Consider the following 26,392-nt stretch of genomic DNA (forward strand, 5'->3'; position numbering starts at 1 on the left):
AAACGTGAGGGTGAAATGGAGGTTTGAAACTTTGCCGAAACAAAAACCTGTGTTGCTCCCAGAGTTCACATGTTTCAGAAGATTTTTACATTCAAAACTCAAGTTTCAGGGTTTCAAGACTTTTTTTGCAAACATGCAGACAGCAGTTTTCTGATCTCATATTACAAGGTTTAAAAAATATTTTGCAATTGCATCTGGTGGGACAACAATATTATATTTGACACCCAGAACATTTCTACTTGAAAACAGCACGTGGGTAACAAGAGGTTTGAATTTCCGAAAGCTGTGAAGCTGAAACTCTGTAATATGCATGTTGAACTTATGAAAAATAAAAAATCAGGTTCAAAATTATGCTTGCAGAGATTTAAAGTTTTTATTCAGACATTCAAAATACTTTAAGATTTCAAAACTTATTTTCAAACTTTATTTCAAGTTTTCACTTTTCAAACACTGACTTTCAAGTTTTCAGAACATTTTCTTTCAGTTTCAGATTATGGCAGAATTTTAATCCCATATTTACCTAACCAAAAGGGGGAGATCCAGCTCGCTACCTCTGAAGCCATGTAAGGTTGGAGTTTGTACATTATGTATTAGTGTCCACAATAAGCTCTTGTTCATGTTTTAGTCCTTCAGTGTAGTCAGTAGATGAGTAAAAGCCTTTACATAAATGCAGCCATGTAAAAAATGATGTGAACATTAGCACCAGCAAAATCTTGGCTATGACTGCCACTGCCTACCTGTGGCCCTCTCCAGCCAGTAAAAGGCCACCCCCCTTCTGTTTCTTTTTCTCTGATTATGTCTTAAATGTCATGGCTGAATCAATCAAGGCATGCATTTAAAACTATTAGTGTGTTGATATCTGCTTGCTAGTGTGAGTCTAGCAAGTTTTATAGTGAATTAGATATATTGTATTGATCTAAATGCAGTTGCTAAATTTTATACTAATTTTTCTTGGTTTAAAAACCTGAACAATTTGTAAGAAATTCCCCAATCCATTGTTTCCTATTGTAAGTAATTTCTTTTTTTATGTAGCCTTAAGTAAGCTTAAAAGAGCCGTATGAAGGACAAACACAAACAGGCCAATGGCCACTTTGGTCTTTGCTTTACTTATTAAAGAGGCTGTCAGGCCCAATTTTATTTTCATCTCACTAAACTTGTGCACCATTAAAGGTTACTTTTATGTATTAGAACCGACATGCTATCTTAAAACGTCCCAGCATCAGTATAACCTTGTTGATGTTGTCCTCATTACATGTACTGACACAGACTGTTTGGGAAAACTGATCCAGAGAAAAGACTACATTTGGGTATACAAAGAGCTGTTAATGAGAAGAATTGAAAAGGAAATGGCTAAATTTATGATAGTTTTGCATATTCCTTAATATATAAATGTGTTTAAAAAGACTTGTGTGCTGGAATGACTTCATGAGGGATCTGGGAGGGTGACAAAAGCCAAAAATAAAGCATGTGACCACCTACCAACACACCTTGGCAGAGGGGAGCTCCACACTCGCCTTCTGCCTCCCAAGCATACCACTCTTGCTGGACCCTCCAGTCTGTAACCTGGGAAACAGGAAAAGATGAGGGCATCGCCAACTCCATACTGCAGTCCTTTCCTGGTGCTGTAAGGTGGGATTCCAGGATCCTCACAAGGTTCCAAATCATATTCTGAAAATCAAACACAGAAAAACAAGAAAATGCTTAATGCTTTGCATCATCCATACTAACCACTTTACATTGTGACCAGCAGGCTTATTTCCTAAGTTAAAAGGAAAGTTAAATCTTTCCTTTTAACTTAGGTGAAGAGATGATGAGATCAGATTAAATCAGATTATTTATAGTCAAATAATTTATGCTTTTAAACAAAAATCATAAATTAATTAATCCCACCATTCAATCTTAGTGTCTCCTTTACAGTTAGCATTGCTTGGCACAAATTGTCCAATTTCCTCGTTCTGCATGTGAATACTGAATTTACAGGATTCTCACCGGAAAAAGTGATGTTGAATCCCTCATATGAAACAGAAAAGTCAGACAGGAAGCGAATCTGAGCCGTGTAGTTTCCAAACAGCCCCGCGCTGAGAGGTGGAGGTAATGTGGAACCTGTCAGCCTCCAAAGAGGCTGAGAGAAGCTGCCATTCTCCGTCACTAACAAATGATCGTGTGGGCTCTCAAGGTGGAAGGTGTGGAAGGTGAATTGGACACCTGAATTCAAGTAAAAAAAAAAAACAAAAAAAAAAAAAAAACACATATGTACCATAGGCTTTTTTTTTTTCATCCTGACATTTGCATAATTATAATGAAAGTTAAAATTCATGAAGGGGGAAGGTACTAACTGGATAAGTAAATCTTCACTGGATTATCTATGTGAAAAACAACTTTCTAAAGGTCATCAGGCTTACAAAATAAATTTCATGTCCTTCTTGCCTGCGACTTATCAAACACATGCACACAGAGCAAACAGCTGCAAATAAGGCCTTGTAAATTCAATTCGAGTGTTCAGCCAAAAGAGACGTGACTGTAAAGTCATCCCATGGTACTGTAGCCCCTGGCCAGCCTCTCAGCACTCCAGTCTTACACACACAGCTTGCTCGGCGTAATACAAAGGCCACTCAGCAGGGGGAAATGACACTACAAGGGAAATTAAATTTGACTGCTTCATGTGTTGACAAAAATTTTGGTGCTAACCTTTGCCATGGGAGGTCTCAATTATCCACGTGCAGTTCAGGTTATGCGGATAGAAGTCCGGGAAGCCAGGAGACAAGATGGTCCCGGTGTTACCCTGGATGTAACCTCCACACAATGCTGATGGCACCGGGGACACAGGGGATGGATGAAGATGAGAAATGATAGAAGGGCAAAGAGGCCAGTTCAGAGGAGGCACAGAGAAAAACTCTAAAACTAGTCTGTGCATTTACAATGTGATAAAATTCATTTTACAAGACGTACCCTTCAAAAAGGCATAAAAGGGAGAGACTGGCATTATCAATATCAGTACAGAGTGGGCAGAAATCAATACTGTCTTCAAATATAAAAGCGTTTACAGATGAGGAAAAGGGGAACGATCAAAAGGTAGGATCGCCACTGTACATGTAAACCACATTAAACATTTCTGATGAAATGAAAAACCTTTAAGTCTAGAACAAGTCATTAAAAGAAACATCATCCCTGTACAGTTGTTGTGATGACTGGGGAATATATAGTGATTAAAATGTGATGCAATATAAAGCAAAGTGCTGTAGATGATCTCTCATGTTCATCTGGAACAACACACAACAATGAATTTAGATTTAATCCCATTTATGAGGAGAGGGAAAATCTGGCAGGCAAATATTCATTTCTAGGTCAATAATATGGAACATACCATCACAGCTAGGCAGGGGGCGACTCCACTGAAAATTGGGTTCACACTCTAAAGGCTCCATGTCACTAAGTGTGTACCCAGCCTCACAGCTAAATGTCACCAAAGCACCCACATAGAAGTCATTGCCGTGTCTCTGTCCGTTGACAGGTATGCCTGGATCCACACAGTGATCGGACTGGAGCTGCAGGGCTGAGGAGGAAAGAGGAATGGAAAGAGAAGCATAAACAACCTGATCAAAGACAATGACAGAAAATCCCAAAGCCCTTCATCTTGGAGAGCAATTCAGCTTCAGTGATCCTGTTTTTAATAGGTGAAGAGGTGTTGGAAGGCTGTTTGTTTTTCTCTTAAATAACACATATAAATAATTCACAAAGAATATCCAGGGATGAACCAATAGAAATTCTCCGAGCTCTTTTCTGCTCCGCCTTGCAAAGTTCCTGGTGCAGCAGAGCTTACAGTGAATAATTGAAGCTTATCATAGATTTACACACAGAGAAAGTGCAAAAGGTTACCAGTGTGTGCCACACAGGTAGAAATGAGGGTAAGACTGCCTTCAGCACTGAATTTCACTGAGTGTGCAGACGGGTTTAATGAAAAACGTGTGTGAGACTGTAAATACAGATTAAAGCTTGGCAGTATAGGTCAAGTAGGAATATCTGACAAAAGAAAATTAACCTACTAATTATAAGTGCTCTATTATTGTTTCTGGTAAAATTGTACACCAGGGAGATCATTTTTGCTGCCAAGACTGTGGAGCTTTGGCAAACACAGAGTATAAAGAACAGCACTGCCTCTGATTTGGTGTTGTGGGAAGTAGTAGTAGTGTTCCTGATTCAGGTGAAGGAATCATACCCTGTATATGTGGATGTGTATTTGACTTTTGTGTGGCCCCTTACTTTCATAACGTATGCGGAAGCCAATATCAGAGTGGCTCTTGTCAGTGGAAAAGTGGAGATATAGGAAGTTGGAGGTGCTGATGAGGAACTGGGGAACCTGGGTGCCCTGGTAACTTCCAATTAAAGGTGAGGAGGGAAAGCGTCCATCCCGCACTTCAAGAACATCATAGTTCACCTCAGTGCGAAATCTGGGGAAAAAAAAAAAAAAAAAAAAACTTTGTTAGGCAATAAAATTCAAGAAAAAAAGAATGTTTACTTTAATAACTAAAAATGGGAAATAAAAAAAAACATATATATATAAAAACACAATGGTGGAATATTGTATGAATGTACATCATACGGAACACATGAAAATCAAGTTAAATTTTTGTAAAACAGATTAAGTTAAACAGTCAGATTTATATTAATGGGCATTATGGGCAAGTTTCATCTTCCTCATATTCAAGTCCAATTTAAAAGATGGTAGATGCAACGGAACACAACAGGTATCTGCGCTGATGCCCAAACCTCTGTACTCCATTTATATTAAAATGGAATTAAAACTAGCCTACTTTCTGTCAACCCAGTAAAATTCATCATTGGAAAAAGAACGTGGGAAGATATGACAAAAAAAAAGGGAAGAAAAAAAAACCAAATATAAAACACCATCTGGATAAATCATGCTGCAGGGTTGTTGTGATGCATAAGTTTTAGGAAATAGTCAGAAATCTGGCTTATGTTAGTGAACACACACATAGTATAAATGCATGTGTTTGTGTGTGTGTATGTAAGTGTATGCGTGTATTTCTGGCTTTATTACCAGAACCACTCCATCTTCAAAGTCATGAATAAATAGCTAAGCTCCAGAACCATGTCATCTAAATGAAACGGTTTGTGATATTTTATTGATGTTACATAAAAATTAAAGAGCAACAAACATTTATGCTGCATTCATTTTGCATGGCGTGCTATCGTAGCAGGCATGAGGATGAGATGGGTTTGCAAGAATGAGCTTTACCAAAACATTAATGTAGTGTTTGATCTTACAGCTGCCTGTCGCTCTCCATCTACCTTTCTCTCAACATTGGGACATATACCTTCTCTTCCATCTCTATGGTCCACTTTGATACATCTCCTCTTGCACATGCATATGGATTCACATGATGCAATTTCTGAATATGGATGTGGGTGAGCTGTGAGAATATCTGTGCGTAATTAGGAAGGAGGGGGAATTATACTAATGTATGAAGCGCTTCCCAAACAACATAAATAAAATAGTGTTATCTTAGATCTGTTTTCTTTTTTATCTGCTTTAGATCGACTACATCACTCTTGAAGTGGAAAGATTGAAAGAAGGATGAAAAAGTGAGGGTAAGAGGAGAGATAAAAAGGAGATAACCTGTTGAGATTTAGAGAGCTTTAAAAAAACCAAAAGCCTGGAAAAGAACAAGAATGCTTCAACAAAATTAAACAGTGGGGTATGGTTAGCAGACTTCCCGGTGACTCACTTGTCAAAGATGATTTTGATGGGGTAGCCTGGAGGAGCCTCAATGATCCATTCACAGTTAAGGGCTTCCTTGTATAGTTCTGGCCAGCCAGGGGATAGGATGATCCCACTGGGAGCCTTCAGATCTCCACCACATGGGGCTAACAGAGAGACAGAAAGACAGATAGGGCCTAAATTATGCATGTCTGCACCAAGTGATGTATGACAACATCTAAAGACGATTCCTTGCATCAGCTCGGGCTCCTCCCATTTCTTTTACTGTCGGGATTTTATCTACAGTCAGTTGGTGACAGCTCACTTCAGTGTTAACCGTTTGCCTCCCCTAACACATTTGTCACTCTGAATGTGTGCAGTAGAGCATGCTTTACCTGTTGATGTGTATGCAAATCACTTTTATAATGTTTTATTACCAAAACTCTCAGACAAATGTGCTTCTGTATCTCCGTCGGTGATAGAAAAGAAAACATCTTTGATTGTCTGCATAAAAGCCACTTCGAAGCAGCAACCTTACACCTTAACCTTAATCTTTGTCACAGCTCACTTTGGCTTACTTTTCTTAGACTGCCTATACTTAATCTGGACACACAGACACTGTGGAGGGCTTCGTTACACTGCTAGCTCCCTGCTCCCATTCAAGTGGAATGATTTAATCAGCCAACTCAGCATACTGAAGGACATCTATGAAACGCATTATGCTACAAACACAGCAGTATGATAGATGGTCTCAGAGGAGTATGTAGCTGCTTTGACACGCAGGAGGGGAGTGACATGTTTTCATGCAGGTTTTTCTCTTGCTGGTCATTGAGAGTGAAGCTGATTAGGCCTCTTATAGTTTAAGCCATGTCCGCAATAACAGCACTTTATTACTGGACTCTAAAAAGCTTGGTAAGTGCTAAGCTTTATCAAAGCTTTGCCAGCTATACTAGCTTTTGCTGTTTTGCTGGAAATAGTGCATTGATCATTAAGTCAGGGAGGGGCAAAAGGATTGTTCAACAATCTGTATGTAACACAGAATATCTGCTGTGTCAGAGATTTGGCAGAACAAAGCCCTTAAATCATCATCAGTTCCATCATCTCTCGTGCTGTCAAAAGGATCTATCATCATTGTCATTTGTAAAATGAAAATTAAGTCAAGATAATAAGAAAGATAATTCTAATACCAGTTTCTTTGGAAACTTTTCACTAACCAAAAAACCACAGTTCAGGCTGTTAAATTGGGTATTTGTTGCATCAGAAGCTGCTGCAAACATGAAACCAAGCATATTTCTGTTTTAAGCATTTCAGTTATAATGACGCTCAAAACTTTGACTAATCTTATTTTACTTGACAAATACAAAATTGATATTATTGTTTCTTCGAGAACAGTATTTTCCAAATCTAATCTTCAAGTGCTACCGCCCAGCAAGTTTTGTGATGTATTGTTTATACTGGCCAGGCTCAAATCATCTGTTCATTGGCAGGCTTGTGGAAAATTTGAGTTTAATTTCAAATAAGTCAGGTGTGTTACAGTAGGGAAGTATGCATTCGTGCATGTGAGTGGCACACCAGCATTCTCAGGTCTTTTTTTTCTGAGCACTAATGTCTTCTACCAATATACACTACTCACAAAAAGTTTGGAAAAAATGTTTTAATTTTAACAATATTATAAAGAACCTAAAACATTAACAAGGATTATAACCTGCACATGTAAATTTCATTGAACAGTTTTGAATGCAAGTGTCCAACAGTTCAATGTTTAAGTACTAACTGCAGGATGCTGGTCTCTGACAAGGTAATGAACTGCAAAAAAAAAACAAAAAAAACCCAACTAATACTAGTGTCTCTGAACCATGAATCCACTTCTAGATGTTCTGATTCAATAACAGTTTGTATCTAAACAATCCTCTTCTTTGTCCTGTTTACATTTAGACATAATCAGACCATGCCAATACCTAACAAAGATGACTTATTGCAGTGCTGACATTTTTATGTCGTGGTAAACCAGCACTGTCGAAATGGAAGAATTACATCACATGATTCTACTGAAATGTCTTTCATTCATTGTATAATACCCCTGTTGCATAAACTTTTTTACATTTCTTTATGTTCCACACTGAATTCTTTTGTCAGTTGTGTAATTTCATAGAATCATTCTGTCCATAACATAGTTTATATGACATTTATTACCCTCTATTACCCACCTTCACAGCGAGGTACAGCGTTGTCCCAAACTACGTTACCATCCTTGAGAATGCAGGAGATGGTTTGGGAGCCATGGGTCTTTACGAAACCCTCCTCACACAAGAATGAGATGGAGCTCCCCAGCTGAAGACTCTCACCGAAACGCTTTCCATTCACTGGCACGCCTGGATCTGGACATTCGTTGTGACGAAATGCTGTTGAAGATGCAAACAGGAAATGGGATTAGTCTGGTGGACCAGACAAAGGGTGTTAAATGGTTGTTTCAAAGGCAGTGTGTTGGTTAAGATTCTCAGTCATCTAGCTCATCGCCATCCTTCCAGTCTGAATGAAAATAGCTGGACTTTCTCCCTGAGCTTCCTGTGTTTTTCAGACTTTTAAATAAAAAGAGAAATGTCTTCAAGAACCAGTGAAATAAAAGTATAGCTGCCTTTAGTCATTCTTCCAAAATAAATAAAGGTATGATATACCACATTACTCTTGCCTTCTACTTAACATACTACAAATAGGAAAACTATTAAATGTTAATAAAAAATCTAGGCACAAAAAAAAATATATATATATATATGTAGCTCTGTTCGAGCTTACTAAAGGCTGCATGTATGAAAAATGAATGAATCCACTGTAACATTACAGTTTGGAAATGACAGACCTTTTTGAAGGCAGACATTATGATGGATCATTGCAGAAAATGCACAGGTGCAAATGACAACTGTTTCTGCTTTGAAGATGCTGCTGTTGTGTATGCTGGCTCACTGTCAATGTTTGATGAAGCAAAGAAGAAATATTAGTTCCCATATGTTTGTGACATTCATCAATGTTGTTCTTTTTGTATGGTAACAAGCCAAAATGTCTATTTAGGAAAAGTCGATCTATCTAAGGGCTTGAAATTGTTAATCATAACGGAAGTCACAACCAGTAGCACACCTCGTAACATTTATTTTAAAACTAATCATGAAAATTTTAATTTTTTTTCATGAAGACTTCCAGACATTTTTTTTTCATTTACACACACAAAAAAAAACCTACTCAGATTACATTCATTTATTCTCCTTCAGCTTTGAAACTCAGTGGATACATTTATCATTAATTATAGCTTGTGACTCAGATTAATGCAATACACTGCATCTTCTGTAAAAGGTTTTTTTTTCTTCTTTTGCTCTTCTTGGCAATATGCTAAAATACATTTAGTTACTTCAAAAAAACTCTTCTTTTTCCCCTGGAGGTACATTTTAGCAATATTAGCATGGGACAGAAGAAATTTGTTTCACTTAGTCACATTGATTCACCCTGCTGCAGTAATTGTCAAAGGTAGGCAACTTTACTGTACGCAGATCACTGCTAGACGCCGCCGCTGAATTATTTGTGGAGTGAACAAACAAGCAAAATTGCTGTCATATATCTTTAAAACTTCATCAATCGGACTTCTTAATGAAATTTCTGGTGGGAACTGGTAAGAAGACACAAGGGGACATGCAGTACAAGAAGAGTCATAACCCTGGAAAAAGGCATGTAAACAAATACATCACCTGCACTGCTATCCCTCTCACTTACTCTTTTTCACTCTTATACACACAAGCACTTGGTGACACATGTAGGTGTTGATGAATCCCTCTTCTGTATCCACTGGACCCAAACAGAGTGCCAGCTACAGCTCATCCATCACAAATGTCATATTTATTAATGTGCCAGAAATCGCTTCAATACAATTTGGCATGTTCTTAATTAACATGAATGATGGAAGTTGTCTGCTCAGCCCCCCAACCTCCCAAAAACTGTCCTGCAGTCAGATGACACTGTTTTCAGGAATGAACTGTCATCTTCAATTAGCTGTTCTAGACATTCATTCACCATACAGCGTTGGCTATTTATTCATTCATTTAACTTGGTAATTAATGCATTAGCCACCATGTGTTATCCACATTGTGGCTTTACAGAGGCACCTGGGTTGACAACATGTCTGCAAATTAGCCAGCACCAGAATTTTAATGCATTGTGGGAAGGGTGAGCCATGATATGTTAGCTAAAGCAGAAGTTGAAAACATAGCCCATACTTTAAGCAGCCATCATTGTGTAGTTTTAAGAGCCTTATATGAATGCAATAACTTAAACATTACTGTCACAATTATTGCCAACATGTATGACACCGGAAACTTTGACCTAAAGGTGTAAATGGGAGATGTTTAGCCTTGGAAAAGGCATGAGACTGCATCTAAACAGAATCTAAAGGGCATTTCTAGAATAATAAGAACACTTAAACTGATCTGTACCTCTTGCATTTTTTTTACCAAATTATTTTTTTTCTAATCAACATCCAATCCAAATGTTCATTTTTGGGAAAGGTTTAAATAGTGCAAATGATTTCAATGCTTCTTTTGTTCTGTTAGCACTAGTTTCTGTGTAATGTTTTAACTCTTATATCACTAAATTACTGCTGCTATGCCCTCAAATAAATTGAGTCTTTGAATCAAATATTCTTATAAGTGAAATCTAATATTATATTAGCTAAGATTTTATTCTTGGCAGAACAGTGAGTCTTTCAACAAAGAGTATACATATCAATATCTCCTGGTGGTCAGAGCTCATACACAATACACAATAATATACAGTTTGAGATGTGGACAAATGTAAAAACTCTGGCTTACTACAGAGTAGTTTGTACACAACGTTTACAATAATCCTGCTGCCAAACCCTCACAGTAGAGTATATCCATGAAACAGGTTTACCAGCATGCAGCCAGTGTTTATTGTGTTAGAGTATAAAACCTGTGTGGGGTTTCCTCAAACATCAGCAGTTACCCAGACTGGAATATAATGAGCACTGCCACAATGTGTCAGGTAAGGATGCTACGTTTTTATTTGGGTTTTATTTAGATGTCAAGTCTCTATTTAGACTAGAAAAACAGAGGGATTTGTCTTTTTTTCCCCTTTTTGTGAGTCTGCAAACAGTGTGTTGCTGATGAAAGGACCAGTTTATTCAGTCTGGAGGAGACAAGCACAAAGATATGGCAGATGATTCATGAGGGCAATCATATGCACACAGATACTGTACAAACACACATGAATACGAGTCATCCAGGTTGAACTCTCCATCCATGATAAGCTTTTAGGACTTAACCCTTATCTCTAGTGAAATAACATTCAGAACTCACTTGTAAATGTGATGTTGAAGCCTCTGTCTGTGTATGTGTGGTCAGTCAAGAACTCCAGTCTTGCCACATGGGCACTTGTTGTTATGGGCGGAGGCAGAACGTCCCCAGAGAAGGTACCCAGGATTGGAGATTCAGCCTGAAAAAGACAGATTTCTCTGGTAAAACCAAATAATTCCTAAAATAAGAAAGAAAAAGTTTACTGTGAAGTAGACAGACAAAATGGCAAAAGTTTCTTCGCTCACACATGATTATACTGGCTGCCTCTCTCACCGGTAAGAACAATGATGATGATAAACTTGAGACTTAACAGAAAGAGCAGAAACAACAGAATTCTTTGCAACCTTTCCACCGTCCTTAATGGAGAGGAAGTCGAACTGTTTCTCCATGCTGAGGTCGTTGAAGGCCAGGTTTATTCTGCTCTCTGGGTTGGTGATGATGAGCCACACACAGTGCATATTGTTCCCGTACTCTTGAGGGTAGTTAGGAGATAACAGCACCCCAGATGGAGTAGTAAAGTTGAAGAAGCAGGAAACTATAAGAATGATAGAGAGATACAAGCAGGAGAAGCAGAGGAGAGGAAGAAATACAAGACAATAACACAAAAATGAGTGTTGTTTAGGACACTGAAAACATCAGAAAAATTCCAATTACTTTTCTGACAACAAGACAACATAATTTGATTCATTTTATTGAATCTGTAGAAATCAAGACTTGTACTGTAAACGGCAAACCGATCAGAAAGGCAATTCAATTTTATACACCGCCGGTAAAACCACCAATTTGTTGTCTTGTGGAAAAAGCACATAAACACGAACAGCAAATGTAGTCTCACATGGGGATCATAGAAATTGAGAATAGAAAAAAAATAAATATATCAATTTCTCAACTTGCCAGCTGAGCTGAGACAGGACTGAATAGGGAAAGTGTACTTTCCTGAGAGATACACTGGCTGCACACATTAAGGCTTTATTTGACAGGAGAAAACAAGCAAAATAAAATCCTTTTTTTTTTTTAACAAGCCGTGTAGAGTAAAAACAAAAAAAGTGGAATAAAATAGTCTTAGACATGAAAGTAATAATAATAATATTATTATTATTATTATTATTATTATTATTATTATTATTATTATTATTATTATTATTATTATTAATAATAATAATAATAATAATAATAATACACAGTTAAAGAAAAGGTGAAATGGAAAACGAATCTGTGCTCTGAATCAAAATCAATCTCTATTAAAAAAAAACCTCTGCTGGTGTCAAAAATAGTGAGTGACTTGATCCCTTGTTACTCTGGTGGATGTCATTAAAGAACAGCAGCTCAGTTTTTGAAAACACTATAAAAACGAAACAGACTGCAAAGTAAATAAGGCATGCACAAGAAAAAGAAAGCATTGGATAACAAGCAACTGGGTTTCAGGTTTTTCATCGACCCTTTTTTCCTAATTTTTAGTGCTGTTAGGTACAATTCCACGTTTTTTTAGAGAAGCACAAAACCAGCTTGAAAACCAGCAGTATGAGTTAACTTACGAGTGACGAGATGTGCAGTCCGCTTACAGCGTGAAAGCACACAGACTAGCCAGTAAATGCATCACAGAGTGACATGCAGGGAAGTCCAGTGCATCTCTACAGCTTATACAGGTAGCTTCTTGTGATAACCGTATTCAATTTGAGCACGAAATTAAACAGAAACACTGAGACTTTAGAAATTTTAGCCTGCTTCACTGTTGTGAGTGAATAAGGTGCTTTTTGTCTTGGACACCAGGTCAAAGTCATGTCCAGGCAGTTTGGCTTGCTTGAGTGAAGTGCAGAGTCAAAGCAAACCAAACTAAACGAAGGTGGAACTTTTCTGGTAATTCCTGAATCAAATCACCCAGACTATCCTGGTGGGAATGTGCTGTAAAACATTACCGCTATTGGGGTGTGACCATGTCAATACAGATACGTTGGGGGTGAAATAAATCCAAGAACTCTGGTGCAAGAGAGGGGAAAAAAAAAAGAAAATTTGGAACTGAACAATAAAACACCTTTTGGCATGAAAGGACGGCTTGGAGCATAAGCGTTCCTATAGGGTTTCCATTTTGTCTGATTCTCACCACATCATAATAATGGTCAAAACCATTTATGATAAAAACGCTATCATGAAATTTCAAGAAAATAATGGTTGATATTTCTTGTCCTACTTGTGCAAAACTGAATAACGTGCCAAACATCAGTTAATGTTGTATAATACTCCTAAACTATGTCCCTGTCACTCTTTATATTGTTTTTGTTCTTTAATTATCATGACTTTCATCAGTACTGGGATACTAAAATGCTCCTATTACAATGTTAACAAAGTAAACACTGATATTGTGTAATAAGTAAAAATCCCTTTTGTTTCAGGGAGCTCTCCTTCATTCAGCTCTGTGATGTTTATTACATCTTTTTTTGTTCATCCTATTATAATTAAAGCAATAGTGAACATTATCTACATGGTGAGCTTCCTTCTCCATTCAATCCAGCTCTCTAAATTTCTGCATTTGTCTTTCATGGTGTTAATTACTTAATAATCCTTCCCATTGTTTCAAAATCCAGAGTGTGCAAGACAAACTGGGAGGATAATCTGAGCAGTTATTATGCTGTCATCTCTCTCCTCATCTGCACTGTTTGCATGCACCCATGCCAGTAGGGACACAGCTGTACACACAGTGGATGTCATATCAGAAATATGTGAGACTTTGCAGAACTTACAAACACAGCTGGGTTTCTTGGCCGACCACTGATTGTTCTTCTGGCAGGTGATGTTCTTTTTTCCAACCAGCTCGAAGGCAGGCAGACACTCGAAGTATAGCCTGTCGCCATGACGAAAGCCTGTCCCCTCCCGTTTACCATAAGCTGGGATTCCAGGATCTCCACAACTGCCTTGTTCGATTTCTGGGTAGGCAGAGGGAAACACATCCAAAGACATAATTTCATAATGCAATCAAGATTCATGATAAAGTATCAAGTAGATAACATGGATTTACACAAATCAAAACCATAAAACAAAAAATCTAATTCATGAAGAAATTTTAGATTATTTGCAAAAAAACAATAAAATTGTGGAGACAGAAATATTTACATTAACGTTGTGGAATACTTGACAAAAGCACGTTGACAACCCTGTTTCACCTTATGTTAAACCGTTTAACACATTCACAATGGATGTGTCATGGTTGCTTCGAATTCTACATCCAGAATTCCTTTTAGCATTAGGGCTTCTTACATTATGGTCTCACTAATCGTTATCAAATTGAAATCAGAAAGACAACTTATATTTTTTTTTGTTGACTTGAATAAAATACTTGGAAGAAAAAAAATGAAGATGGTTTTTCCTCATGATTAATTTATTTACTTTCGTCTCCCTGAAAGCCGCACACATCGGCGTCATTGTGGCAACATTTATCACTCTTTGATTCACTCATTCTTCTTTCCACTTTTCAGAGGCTGCAAATTGAAGATGGGAACACCACGGCATCCTATTGAGGCATTTGGATGGGGAATGCACAAAGCGCATAAGCTCATCCATCCAGGAAATGATGGGAGAGTCTAATATGATTTTAAATCGCACCAGGGGGGATGCTGGGTATAAATCCAAACTGAACCCTAATGATGATGATCATTTGGAACTCATATTTAGAGCTCACTGCTGTTTGGATGTACGGCTGTCCTAAGGCCGCCTCATTTAAAAGACAACTCATTGATCATGTGTAGAAGTCACCTTTAAAGTAGCGGCACTGAGAGCAAGTTCTAAGGTGAGCCTATGAGTTAATCTCTTAGATCCATCAAAGAGCAGATCTAAAAGAACAATCCAGCAATAATGCAGATACAAATAGTGTGTGCACAGTAATGCAAATGCAGAAAATTTACACACACACACACACACACACAAAGAAACAACACTGCTTCTGAGATAAGGTCTGTCTGCCTCATGGGTCCCCACAATTAAAACTTCAAGGAATATGTGGGTAATAAATAACAGTCCTTTGATGTCTGTGTGTACCAGTGAGTACACATTTCATGGACTATGAACTACTATTTTTTTTTCATAACGTAGATGGCAAAACAAATAAATGAAAAACAATTAGATTTTATGAAACATGAGAATAGATGTGACATATTTGTGTCCTCCTCGGTAATGCCGCACCTCTTCCATACCCAGCATGCATACACACCTGCTTACAGTGAAGTTCTGTGGATGCACTGCCTTATGATTGGTTAGTTTGTGATTATGCGTTTCCAGAATTTTAAAGCTGTTAGCTGACCCTTACATGAGGGCATTTCACAGGTGTCAGCTGTAGAAGGAAGATGCTGCAGGACTATAAATCTAGCTAAGTATGACTTGACTTCATAAGTCAAACTTGATATATAACCCAGTGATAACCCACTATATGCATAATTCCTCAACAGGCTTTACACACCTATAGTTGCGCTACCACATCAAAAAAACTTGATGAATCTACTGAAGCCTGGTGAACAACAAGGACATAACTGACTATTACAACAACAAAAGTGCCAACTCAGACATGTAAATTGTGCGTGTGGTAATTACTTAACAAAGCTAAGCTTTATTAAAAAATGCTGACACACATTTAACTCTTTATGCTCAGTAGTTTGAAAAAGTTCAATTTCTATGAACTACGATGACCGTCTCGCAAGGGTATGCCCTCACCAACCATTAAAGAGGTTGTAGTTTGCATTCAAGTCTGTCCAGACACACAATTCAAACAGTTAATGGATGGGCACCAAGACCTCAATGACCACTTCAGTATCTGATGAATGTGGAATATAACCACAATTTCCATATTTTGATTAGTAAACATAATTCCTCCTGACTAAGCCATTGTGCAAGCATGCTCATAAAAGGGATGAAATGATGTGTCCTCACGGTCAGACTCACTGTGATCGTTGCACAAATTTCCAGTGTTTGCTTACATTTTAATTGTAAACCACCAAAAAAAAATTTTTAAAAAATGACACACTCAGCATTTGAATAAGCAAGAGCGGGGATTCTCAATCCTGGTCCTCAAGGCCAAGGATAAAGATGAATTAGGTTTGTTCCAACTGGGACGTATGGAAAACCGGCAGGACACCAAAAACGCCTGACTACTCTCTGAGGGCTACATCATATATCTCACACTCCCAGGGGACAAACTGTTGGACATGCCTATGTTTTGTATTACTTTAAAAAAAACCCAAAAAAAAACAACCTTTATAATTACATTGTTTTTTTTATTCTGGAAGATAACTATTCATGAAAACAAAAGAAGAAATCTGAGCATCTGATTGGTCAAGAGACCAACAGAAAATCCTCAGTGTTTACATCTAGCTTTAACATGGAGGTCTGCTAACATAACTGACACATTTTTACTCACAGCATGTAATAAATGATGACTGTAGCATGGTGGATTTCACATGCAAAGTTCCCGGAAACAACGCTGCACTTAACGGCTGGATTGAAAACCTTCTAGATTATCCAAAGAGTGTGTTTGTGATAGCAATTTTCCCAATTAAGTTTTGTTATGTTGTTCCTGAGATATTTTGCAAAGTGTTGACACTGACGCTTTAGATCGGTGCTGAACCAGATGAGTTCTGAGAGTTAACCAACAATAGAGTGTATGGGTACGCGGGAGTGTGTCTCTGTATGACTGTGTCTGCAACTGCTCTTTATGATCAGGCTTAAAATACAAGTAATTGAGAATGCAAATTAGATTTTGGGAGCTCCAATCTGGGAGGTGAAGTGTTTCAAAGCGTTTCTTCCCCTTCATTAAGTAGAACTCATTGTTTTAATTACACTTTGGTTCGGCATGCTGCTCCACTTTCTCTGTTATTTTTACTGATGAAAAATAAGCATCTGTGGGCAAGTGAGAACACTTGCTGTGCTTCTGAGAGGAGAACAACAGACTTGTTTAGAAAAAGCCTTGGTAAAACACTGCAGACACACACAAATTCAGACACTCATATTGTCACTCTGCTCATCTTTACGCACAAATTCAAACACATACATTATTTGTTAAAGCCCTAATGCATGTGCAGCCCAGTGCATTAGAACATTTGATTTAGATGGTTAGACAACACATCAGATATTAACAAAAGCCCTTTGACCATTTTTGACCTTCATGTTTAAACCATCAAATATGATGCAAATAATTAATCCAACACATATTTAGCACAGCGCTGAAATGGATATCAATTTGTGACCTTCAAATTTAACGGGAGATAACAATTGTGAATTAACATCATACAAACAGAACTATACAAAATTGTATTTGCTTGATTTTCTGTCAATTCTAAACATATCGTGTTTTAAGCTCACTACGCTGATATTTATTAGAAGTAATCATTTGCTCTCCGGTCACTGACTGGGGAATATATATGCTACATCTGGAGTGCCCAAGTCTAGTCTTGGAGAGCTACTATCTGGCAACTTTTAGATGCACCACTTTTTTTTTTTTTTTGCTTTTTAATTTCATGAATTTTATGTTTAAGAACATAAAATTCTTATATTCATGGGTATATATAGTCCCTGTCAGCCCTTTTTTGTATGACATCAGTCTTGCCTGTAATGACTGTTGATTAGGTACTACAGTGCATCTGTCCATGCAAGTGGACAATAAAGTTATATTATCGTACCAGCGATCAAAAACTATGCTACAGCACATCTGTGCTACATGTATAAGAATCTTTATTAGTGGTAAGGTACATGTAACGCCAGAACTGCCCTGGGGGCAGACTCACATAGGCCTGTCACGGTAAAAAATTTGCCATGCGATGAATTGTCTCAGAAATGATTGTGATAGATGATAACATTGCACTAAGCGGTTATTGTTGTCATTTTGAGACCATCTTAAACTAAAATAACAATGAGGCCATAATAATGCAAGTAGACCCTTTCAGAGATCATCATACTTTCATTTCCAAAGAACATTTAGCTCGATGTGCTTTATGCTGATCCAATCCCCAGTCTGCTGAAATAGATCAGGATTTCTCCTGGGGTTTTGGAAACGTGGTTATCTGGAACCTGTGGTCTCTAAACGCCATTTAACACAGTTACATAGTCTATGATCAGGCTCATATACGGGGATATGTTTGGACTTGACCAGAGGTGGAATGGTAAAGTTGAATGTCTTTGATCGCCTTCACGATGTCAATTTTCATTGTAAAGTTGCAGAATAGCTGTTATGTAACATGTATGTTCATCCAGGCAGATTGTCTTTTTTTCCCAGCTGGGAAAACTGCAATTGATGGTTTTGTTTTAAGTGCAGATGGAAACTTGTTGGATTGCCGTGTTTAGTTAATATTGTTTTAAAACAAATGCCGCACTCGCTCAGAATGAGCAAGAGAAAAAAGAAAGAGAAATGAAAATTATTGCATCCGGCAAACTTATCGCGTGCATTTTTTCTTATCGTGCGATTAATTGAGTTATTAAGACAGGCCAAGCCTCACAGCAACCTGGGTACCAACAACCTCTTCTTTCACAACCAAACATTTATATGCCAGTGTTGCTGACAATGGAAGCCAGGTGTGTAAGGCGTCTTTACCACTGGGCACAGCAGAAGAATGGCTAGAATAAAGCTGGGTTGGAGTCAGAATGCTTTCAATTAGACCTGTCTCTTTTTTTTTTAATTAAATTCAAAACTCTACTTTAAACTACATGGGCTTCATCTCCTACAACTGATTTCAAAATATGAGTTTATGCTATATTTCATGCATGAGATTAATTTTAATGTTTTAAAATCTCTTCTAAAACTGGTTAAATGTTTCAACACTATTATGAATTAAAGTAAACCCTGCTGAAAAAAAAGGTAAATCACAATGAAGTTAACGTGAGTAAAATTTTCTTTTGTTTTGAACAGTTTATATTTGAGGGCATTCTGACAAGTTGATTTAATATTCTTTCATTACTGAACATTTCTTTTTTTCATCTTTATTAAATTACTCTATATTCAAATTATTGTTATGTTTTATTTAAAGTTAGCCGTCCTTCAGAATAGCTTTTCTATTTTCTTATTTTATAGGAAAAACAGGCTGATCTTATGTGTCTTATTTACAAGGCATTTGATTACATCTGGTCACGCCGAAGCGATGTCATGTAAACACTGGTGAGTTATACACCCACCAGCGGATGGAGGGCATATAGAGGCCAATTTCTACCAGCTGCCAGTGTGCTGCTTTCTGGCCACAACGACCGCAGCACTTGTTAGATACTTTCCAGAAATGCCTTTTCACAGTTCTCCACTAAACATATGTGCCATGTCTATTTTTAACAGACCACGCTTCCAAAACATGTCAAGTTCAGCAACTCAGATAGGGCCAGACAGGAAATCAGACCTGGGAGCAGTGTAAAGCATCCATTAGATTTAAAAATAAAAGTATTTATTTTAGCTTCTCTGCAGATTTTTGATCAGTTGAGTCCCTGGTGACACCTGGCTGGAAGTCAATTGGTCGGTGAGGTTTTCCTTATTACCCCTTTTTATGTCTTCTAACATGGACTATGAGGTATGAATCCTGGAATTGGGGAACCACAAGATTTTATAAGACGTCATGGGTCCTTTTGTTAAAGATAACAGCAGAAATGAGAAGAGATATCAGCAGTTTTTGGAGTGGATAGTGAAATTAAAACACTGACATACGTTCTTTCATTCCATGCTACACATTCAGCCAGGTAAGCTGTCTATAAAGAGCCATTAAATGATATAACTATTAAAACATATTGGGATTTAATTATCTCAAGGATCCAGTTAAGCAGGCTGCACTTGCAGTCTCTCTAACTCGCTCCTGGTGTGAGTTCAAGCGGCTTGGAGGTTGGAATGAAGCCACAGCACAGCTGGATCGCAGCACACACAGACCCGTGGAAATGGGCCGTGATAAATTATGTTGCATCAACCATCTAAAAAACAGACAGTGGCTTATTTAAACTCTCCTGGGGACGAAACACCCCCAGAGGAGGAGAAGTGGGTAGGTCTGTCTGTTTTGAGCAAGAGAAGCTATAATGCGACGGAAATCAAACGTAGACGACTACACACGGCCGTGACAGTTTGTACACCACGTGCAGTAGATTCATTCTATAAATTAAATGTAACATTTGGCCTAATAGTGGCATAGTGGTTACCACTGTGGCCTCACAGAAAGAAGGTTGCTGGTTCAAGTGACCTATGTGTGGGTTCTCCTCTCTCTACTGCAGCTTCCTACCACTATCCAAAGAAATACATATCAGGTTAATGGGTTATTACATTCACCAAGGAGGTTATGTTCTAACTGGCATTTATTTGTTTGTCTGTTTGTGTTCAAGGTAACTCAAAAATTCATGGATCGATTTTTATGAAATTTCCAGGAGTTATTGGAAATGTTAAAAGAAAGACTCTGAGTGCTTTTCTAGTTTTGAATCTGGTGTCTCCAACACCAGTCCTTATGAACTACAATCCAGCAGATTTAGTGTTTCCCTGTAAGAACATTAAGATGGCCCAGAAAAGTCACAGCAAATAATAAATAAATAAATAAATAAATAAATAAAAAGAAAAAGAAATGCAACAAAACAAAATTAGCCACAACACAACATAAGACACACCACAACACAATAAGCTACAACACAAAATAATTAGCCACAACAGAACTGCTTTTTTTTCCTGACAAAATGACAAAAGTTAAGGGGGCAGCCCAGACGAGCTCTCCTCCAGCTAAGAGCACACTGAAGCTCTCTCTTCTTGCTGAGGGCTCATCCTATCAAGCTGAACTTAACTTTAATGAAAATTAATCCTGGTCAGACACATGTAAAACAATTCATTAATGATGATTGGATACAATGTCATCCCAGCTTGTTTGCTGGGACAAATATGTGTGTCATATATATACACTATTCACAAAAAGTTATGGATATTCAGCTTTTGGGTGAAATTTCACAACAAGCCTAAAATGCATTCAAACCTGTACAGGTGAACTTAATGTGATCTTCTCTAAGCTTTTAAATGCACATGTCCAACGGTTAAATGTTTCAATAAATTTTGCACAAGTTGCTGTTCTCTAACAAGGAGCTTAACGGCAAAAATCACGGCAGGTTGAATTGACCAATAAATGTCCTGGTTCAATTAGAGCTGGTGTTTAAACAGTTGTCCTCATCATGCTGTTCACATTTTGACATCATGAGACCAAGACGACACCTAACAATGGAACAACAGTCCCTTGCCATTGCGATGCTTCAAACAGGACGTTCTCAGACAGAAGTGGCCACTGAGCTTGAAGTGTCACAGAGTGTCATCAGCAGGTTGCAACAGAGATATGGAGAGACTGGAAGAGTCACAGAAAGGCCTAGAAGTGGACGTCCTTTGGCCACATCCCGTGCTGATGACCGCTACATTGTGAACACTGCCCTGAGAAACCGGATGATGAATGCCACTAAACTCCAGGCACGTTTAAGAGAGGTGAGAGGCACCCAAGTGTCACGTCAGACCATTCGAAACCGTTTCCATCAGCGTGGTCTGCGTGCTAGACGACCTGCACGGGTACCTGACCACACCACCAGGCACAGGCATCATCATCTTGCATGGGCCAGGGAGCATTTACGCTGGACGAGGAACCAGTGGGCCTCAGTGCTGTTCTCTGATGAAAGTCGATTCACACTGAGCAGAAATGATGGCCGGCAACGATGTTGGAGACGTCAGGGAGAGCACTATGCATCAGCCACTGTTGTCACCAGGCGAGCTTTTGGTGGTGGCGGTGTTACAGTGTGGGCAGGGGTGTCTACTTGGTACAGAACTGACCTACACTTTGTGAATGGTACAGTGACAAGCCCATACTACCTGAATAACATCATTAATCCAGTGATTGTGCCCCTACATGAACAGCATAGGCCTAATTTCATCTTCATGGACGACAATGCTCCTGCTCATCGAGGCCGCATCATCAGGGAACGGCTGTTGGAGACTGGTGTACCTCAAATGGAATGGCCTGCACTCTCTCCAGACCTGAATCCCATTGAAAACCTGTGGGATCAGCTGAGCCGTCGTGTAGAGGCTCGAGACCCTGCACCCCAGAACCTCAATGACCTGAGGGCTCCCCTTCAAGAAGAGTGGGATGCCATGCCTCAGCAGGCAATAAGTTGCCTTGTGAACAGCATGAGACGTCGTTGTCAAGCTGTAATTGATGCTCAAGGGCACATGACGAGATATTGAGACGTTCAATTTTTTTGTTGTGGTGTAACTACCATTGTTGTTACCTTTTGTGTTGAATGAATATTTTGAGATGAGGAAATCAGTAGTGCATCCTTCTACTTAAATGTCTTACTTTTATGATATTATATCACTGTAGCATGAACATATTGCATTTTCCATAAATTTCACCTGAAAGCCAAATATCCCTAACTTTTTGTGAGTAGTGTGTATGTATATACATACATATATATATATATATATATATATATATATATATATATATATATATATATATATATATATATATATATATTTCTTTCCAAAGTTAAATGTGCTGACAAAAAAATCACACAAAAATGATCAATGAAGATCAAATGTATCAACCCATGGAGGTCTGGATTTGGAGTTATACTGAAAATGAAAGTGGAAAACCACACTACAGGTTGATCCAACTTTGATGTAATGTCGTTTAAACAAGTCAAAATGAGGCTCAGTAGTGTGTGTGGCCTCCGCATGCCTGTATGACCTCCCTACAACGCCAGGCATGCTCCTGATGAGGCGGCAAATGTTCTCCTGAGGGATCCCCTCCCAGAGTTGGACAAAAGCATCTACCAACTCCTGGACAGTCTGTGGTGCAACTTGGCATTGGTGGATGGAGTGAGACATGATGTCCCAGATGTGCTCAGTTGGATTCAGGTCTGGGAAACGGGCGGGCCAGTCCATAACATCAATGCCTTCGTGTTGCAGGAACTGCTGACACACTCCAGCCACATGAGGTCTAGCATCGTCTTGCATTAGGATGAACCCAGGGCCAACCGCACCAGCATATGGTCCCACAAGGGGTCTGAGGATCTCATCTCGGTACCTAATGGCAGTCAGGCTACCTCTGGCGAGCACATGGAAGGCTGTGCGGCCCTCCAAAGAAATGCCACACAACACCATTACTGACCCACTACCAGACTGGTCATGCTGGAGGATGTTGCAGGCAGCAGAACATTCTCCACGGCATCTCCAGATTCTGTCACGTCTGTCACATGTGCTCAGTGTGAACCTGCTTTCATCTGTGAAGAGCACGGGGGCACCAATGGTGAATTTGCCAATCTTGGTGTTCTCTGGCAAATGCCAAATGTCCTGCACGGTGTTGGGCTGTGAGCACAACCCCCACCTGTGGACATCGGGCCCTCATACCACCCTCATGGAGTCTGTTTCTGACTGTTTGAGCAGACACATGCACATTTGTGGCCTGCTGGAGCTCATTTTGCAGGGCTCTGGCAGTGCTCCTCCTGTTCCTCCTTGCACAAAGAAGGAGGTAGCGGTCCTGCTTCTGGGCTGTTGCCCTCCCACGGCCCCCTCCACGTCTCCTGATGTACTGGCCTGTCTCCTGGTAGCGCCACCATGCTCTGGACACTACGCTAACAGACACAGCAAACCTTCTTACCACAGCTTGCATTGATGTGCCATCCTGGATGAGCTGCACTACCTGAGCCTCTTGTGTGGGTTGTAGACTCCGTCTCATGCTACCACTAGAGTGAAAGCACCAACAGCATTCAAAAGTGACCAAAACATCAGCCAGAAAGCATCGAAACTGAGAAGTGGTCCGTGCTCACCACCTGCAGAACCACTCCTTTATTGGGTGTGTCTTGACAATTGCCTATAATTTCCACCTGTGGTCTAATCCATTTGCACAACAGCATATGGAATTGATTGTCAATCAGTGTTGCTTCCTAAGTGGACAGTTTGATTTCACAGAAGTGTGGTTGACTTGAAATTACATTGTGTTGTTTAAGTGTTATTTTTTGAGCAGTGTATTTTAGGAAACAGAGTAGACTTTCAGGTACTTCGAGTTGGTTTATTTGTTAAAGAGTAACAAATAATGTTCAAAACCTGTTTTGTATGGATAAGCATTTTAAGGAATTCTTAAACTTGATAAATAACCTCAACAAAAACAATTAATAGACTAAGTTGTGACATAAATGTCTCATAACTGTTGAAATGAGGAAAACTTTCCCATACTCACTCTAAAAGGAAACCGACAGGTTTTTCACACAGCAATGTAAATAGTTTGTCTTTGTGCAATAAAAAATACCTCTCCAAAAAAAACAAACCAAAAAATACAATTCTAGCTGACTTTAATAATAAATAATCACAAAATAAATAAATAAGAAAACTTGATCATGTCATTAAATAACTGACTCTTTCACAGTGAGTTACATCTGCTGATGGAAGCAAGTGAAAGAATCATTTAAGTATAGACATCCCGCTATCTCATAAACACCTCGTAAGCATCCTTACCTTCATAGGACACCTTGAAGCCGAGTGAACCGCTAGTGTCATCAGTTTTGAAGTTGAGCCACATCTGGTGACTGGTACTCACCACCAGGTCTGGTGTGGTGGTACCAGACAGGCTAAAAAGAAACATTTCTTATGAAAAAACAAATTCCTTTACGTTCTAATTTATACAGTTATTACAAAGTGAATAACTTCTGACTTTAGCAGCCAAAAGCTCCCTTTCTACTTCAATACAAAAAAGACATCAAATACAACTGCAAGCGGCAAAATGTTACCTGGAGGAAGGCTATATATGCAAACACTGAATGCCTGATCAAAGACAAATGGTTTAAAGCAGTTATTAGCAACTCAATTCTACTGTCAATTCTTTTTTAATTTAAAGTCTTCAATACAAACAGCTGAGGACAAGAAAGTTGAAAATGAAGGCAAGATCAGTCAATGCCAAAGAAGTAATTTAATCCTATTTGAATAGAAATTCCACCCAGCTCTAATTAGGAAGCGTATATCTGCAGAGTAAGTGATTAGGGCTCTAATTTTAGTGATGGAACATGGAGAATAGTGGAAGCAGCTGTCTTGGATAGCTCAGGCTAATTTTTTCCCTTCTTTTGCAATTGTTTTCTGTTTGTCAAGTTTGGGAAGCACAGTAAAGGAGTTCACTTGTAACCTTCAACAACCAAATTTCTGTTTTAACATCAAAATGAATAAAACAACTACATAATGTTCACATACCAAGTCGTTCCCCCTGTAGGTAAAAGCAGTGTTGGGAGATTAACACTAAAGAGTTTTCTTTGATTGTGCCTTATTATTAGGCAGCACATTTTATGATTGTGCGGTAGTTACATGCCTCTGACCTTAAGTTACAGAGGATAATTCCCTGCACTCTGCACGCACTTGCCTGCGCCACCAATTCACAAAAAATATAGTTCTGAGTTTAAAACTGATAATGGCTGCAGTACATTTGCTGCTCCAAGTCCTTGTCTGCATATAGTTTTTGTTTCATCAAAGTCTTGGAAAAATAAATAAATAAAACAATAAAATGAGCTTACTTTCCTCTAGAAATTTAGCTGCGTTTATCCCTAAACTCGTCACCACTCCCATCTCAGCAGAGCAGCCTCGCATGAAAACTGATCTATAAAAACTTTATTAAGGTGGTAAATTCCAGCACAATTAATAACAACATCCTGTGAATTGTTATGGAGCTTCTGCTGGAGCAAACTCCATTAGGGAGCATCAATATGCAGTTTGCAATGCTTTGCCACATGGCTGTGATATTGTTTTTAATACTGAAGAGAGGCATGATGGACAATGTGAAACGACATGTGTTTTCATGCACTACTGCATCAGATGGTGATGAAATGAAAGAGAAGCTGTACCAATGAAAAAGGGTGTGGGGGGGTGAATGGAGTAGAGGTAAATAATCCAACTCAGAAGAAATATGAAGCAAAAAGAAAAAAATATAATTTACTGGAACATGATTGGCAAAAATGAAAATGACAAACCTCAAAGAGGCTGCAGAACAAAGAACAGCTCAAAGGTCATAGAGGAGCTACTCACACGTGAAAGATCGTCTTCTGGTCTCCCACCAGCTCCCCGTCTCCCACAGTTAGAGTGTCGTAGCCTCTTTCCAGGTCAAAATCCTCAAATGTCAGCTTGATCACCTAGATAAGAACAAGGACATCACCAAGGTAACAGTAAACCAAATGACAGCTGCTTGAATGATCCTGAATCAAGGTGCAGAGAGGGGACCTCAATCCATCTGTCCCCCCATCCATCTGTCCATCAATCATTTGTCTCATTCGGATTTCTGCAAGACACTTTTAAACTCACTCCCATGTATCAGCTGTCCCAATTATTTGT

At 38.7% G+C, this 26,392-nt stretch overlaps 1 protein-coding gene across 1 annotated transcript in view; it reads right to left on the reverse strand.

Moving 5' to 3' along the window:
* Window positions 1-26,392, reverse strand: part of csmd2 (CUB and Sushi multiple domains 2) — a gene marked incomplete at both ends in the record, with an annotated part of 242,218 nt that overhangs the window by 85,692 nt on the left and 130,134 nt on the right. Inside the window, 12 exons of the mRNA XM_079259047.1 lie at window positions 1,480-1,668; window positions 1,990-2,205; window positions 2,689-2,805; window positions 3,365-3,553; window positions 4,261-4,448; window positions 5,748-5,886; window positions 7,927-8,121; window positions 11,077-11,212; window positions 11,418-11,608; window positions 13,812-13,994; window positions 24,539-24,651; window positions 26,090-26,193. Of these exons, the coding sequence (XP_079115173.1) occupies window positions 1,480-1,668; window positions 1,990-2,205; window positions 2,689-2,805; window positions 3,365-3,553; window positions 4,261-4,448; window positions 5,748-5,886; window positions 7,927-8,121; window positions 11,077-11,212; window positions 11,418-11,608; window positions 13,812-13,994; window positions 24,539-24,651; window positions 26,090-26,193 (1,960 nt within the window). The remainder of the gene's footprint in view (window positions 1-1,479; window positions 1,669-1,989; window positions 2,206-2,688; window positions 2,806-3,364; window positions 3,554-4,260; window positions 4,449-5,747; window positions 5,887-7,926; window positions 8,122-11,076; window positions 11,213-11,417; window positions 11,609-13,811; window positions 13,995-24,538; window positions 24,652-26,089; window positions 26,194-26,392) is intronic.

This window comes from Telmatherina bonti, assembly GCF_933228915.1.
Source record: "Telmatherina bonti genome assembly, chromosome: 19".
In the NCBI taxonomy this organism is placed as follows: domain Eukaryota; kingdom Metazoa; phylum Chordata; class Actinopteri; order Atheriniformes; family Telmatherinidae; genus Telmatherina; species Telmatherina bonti.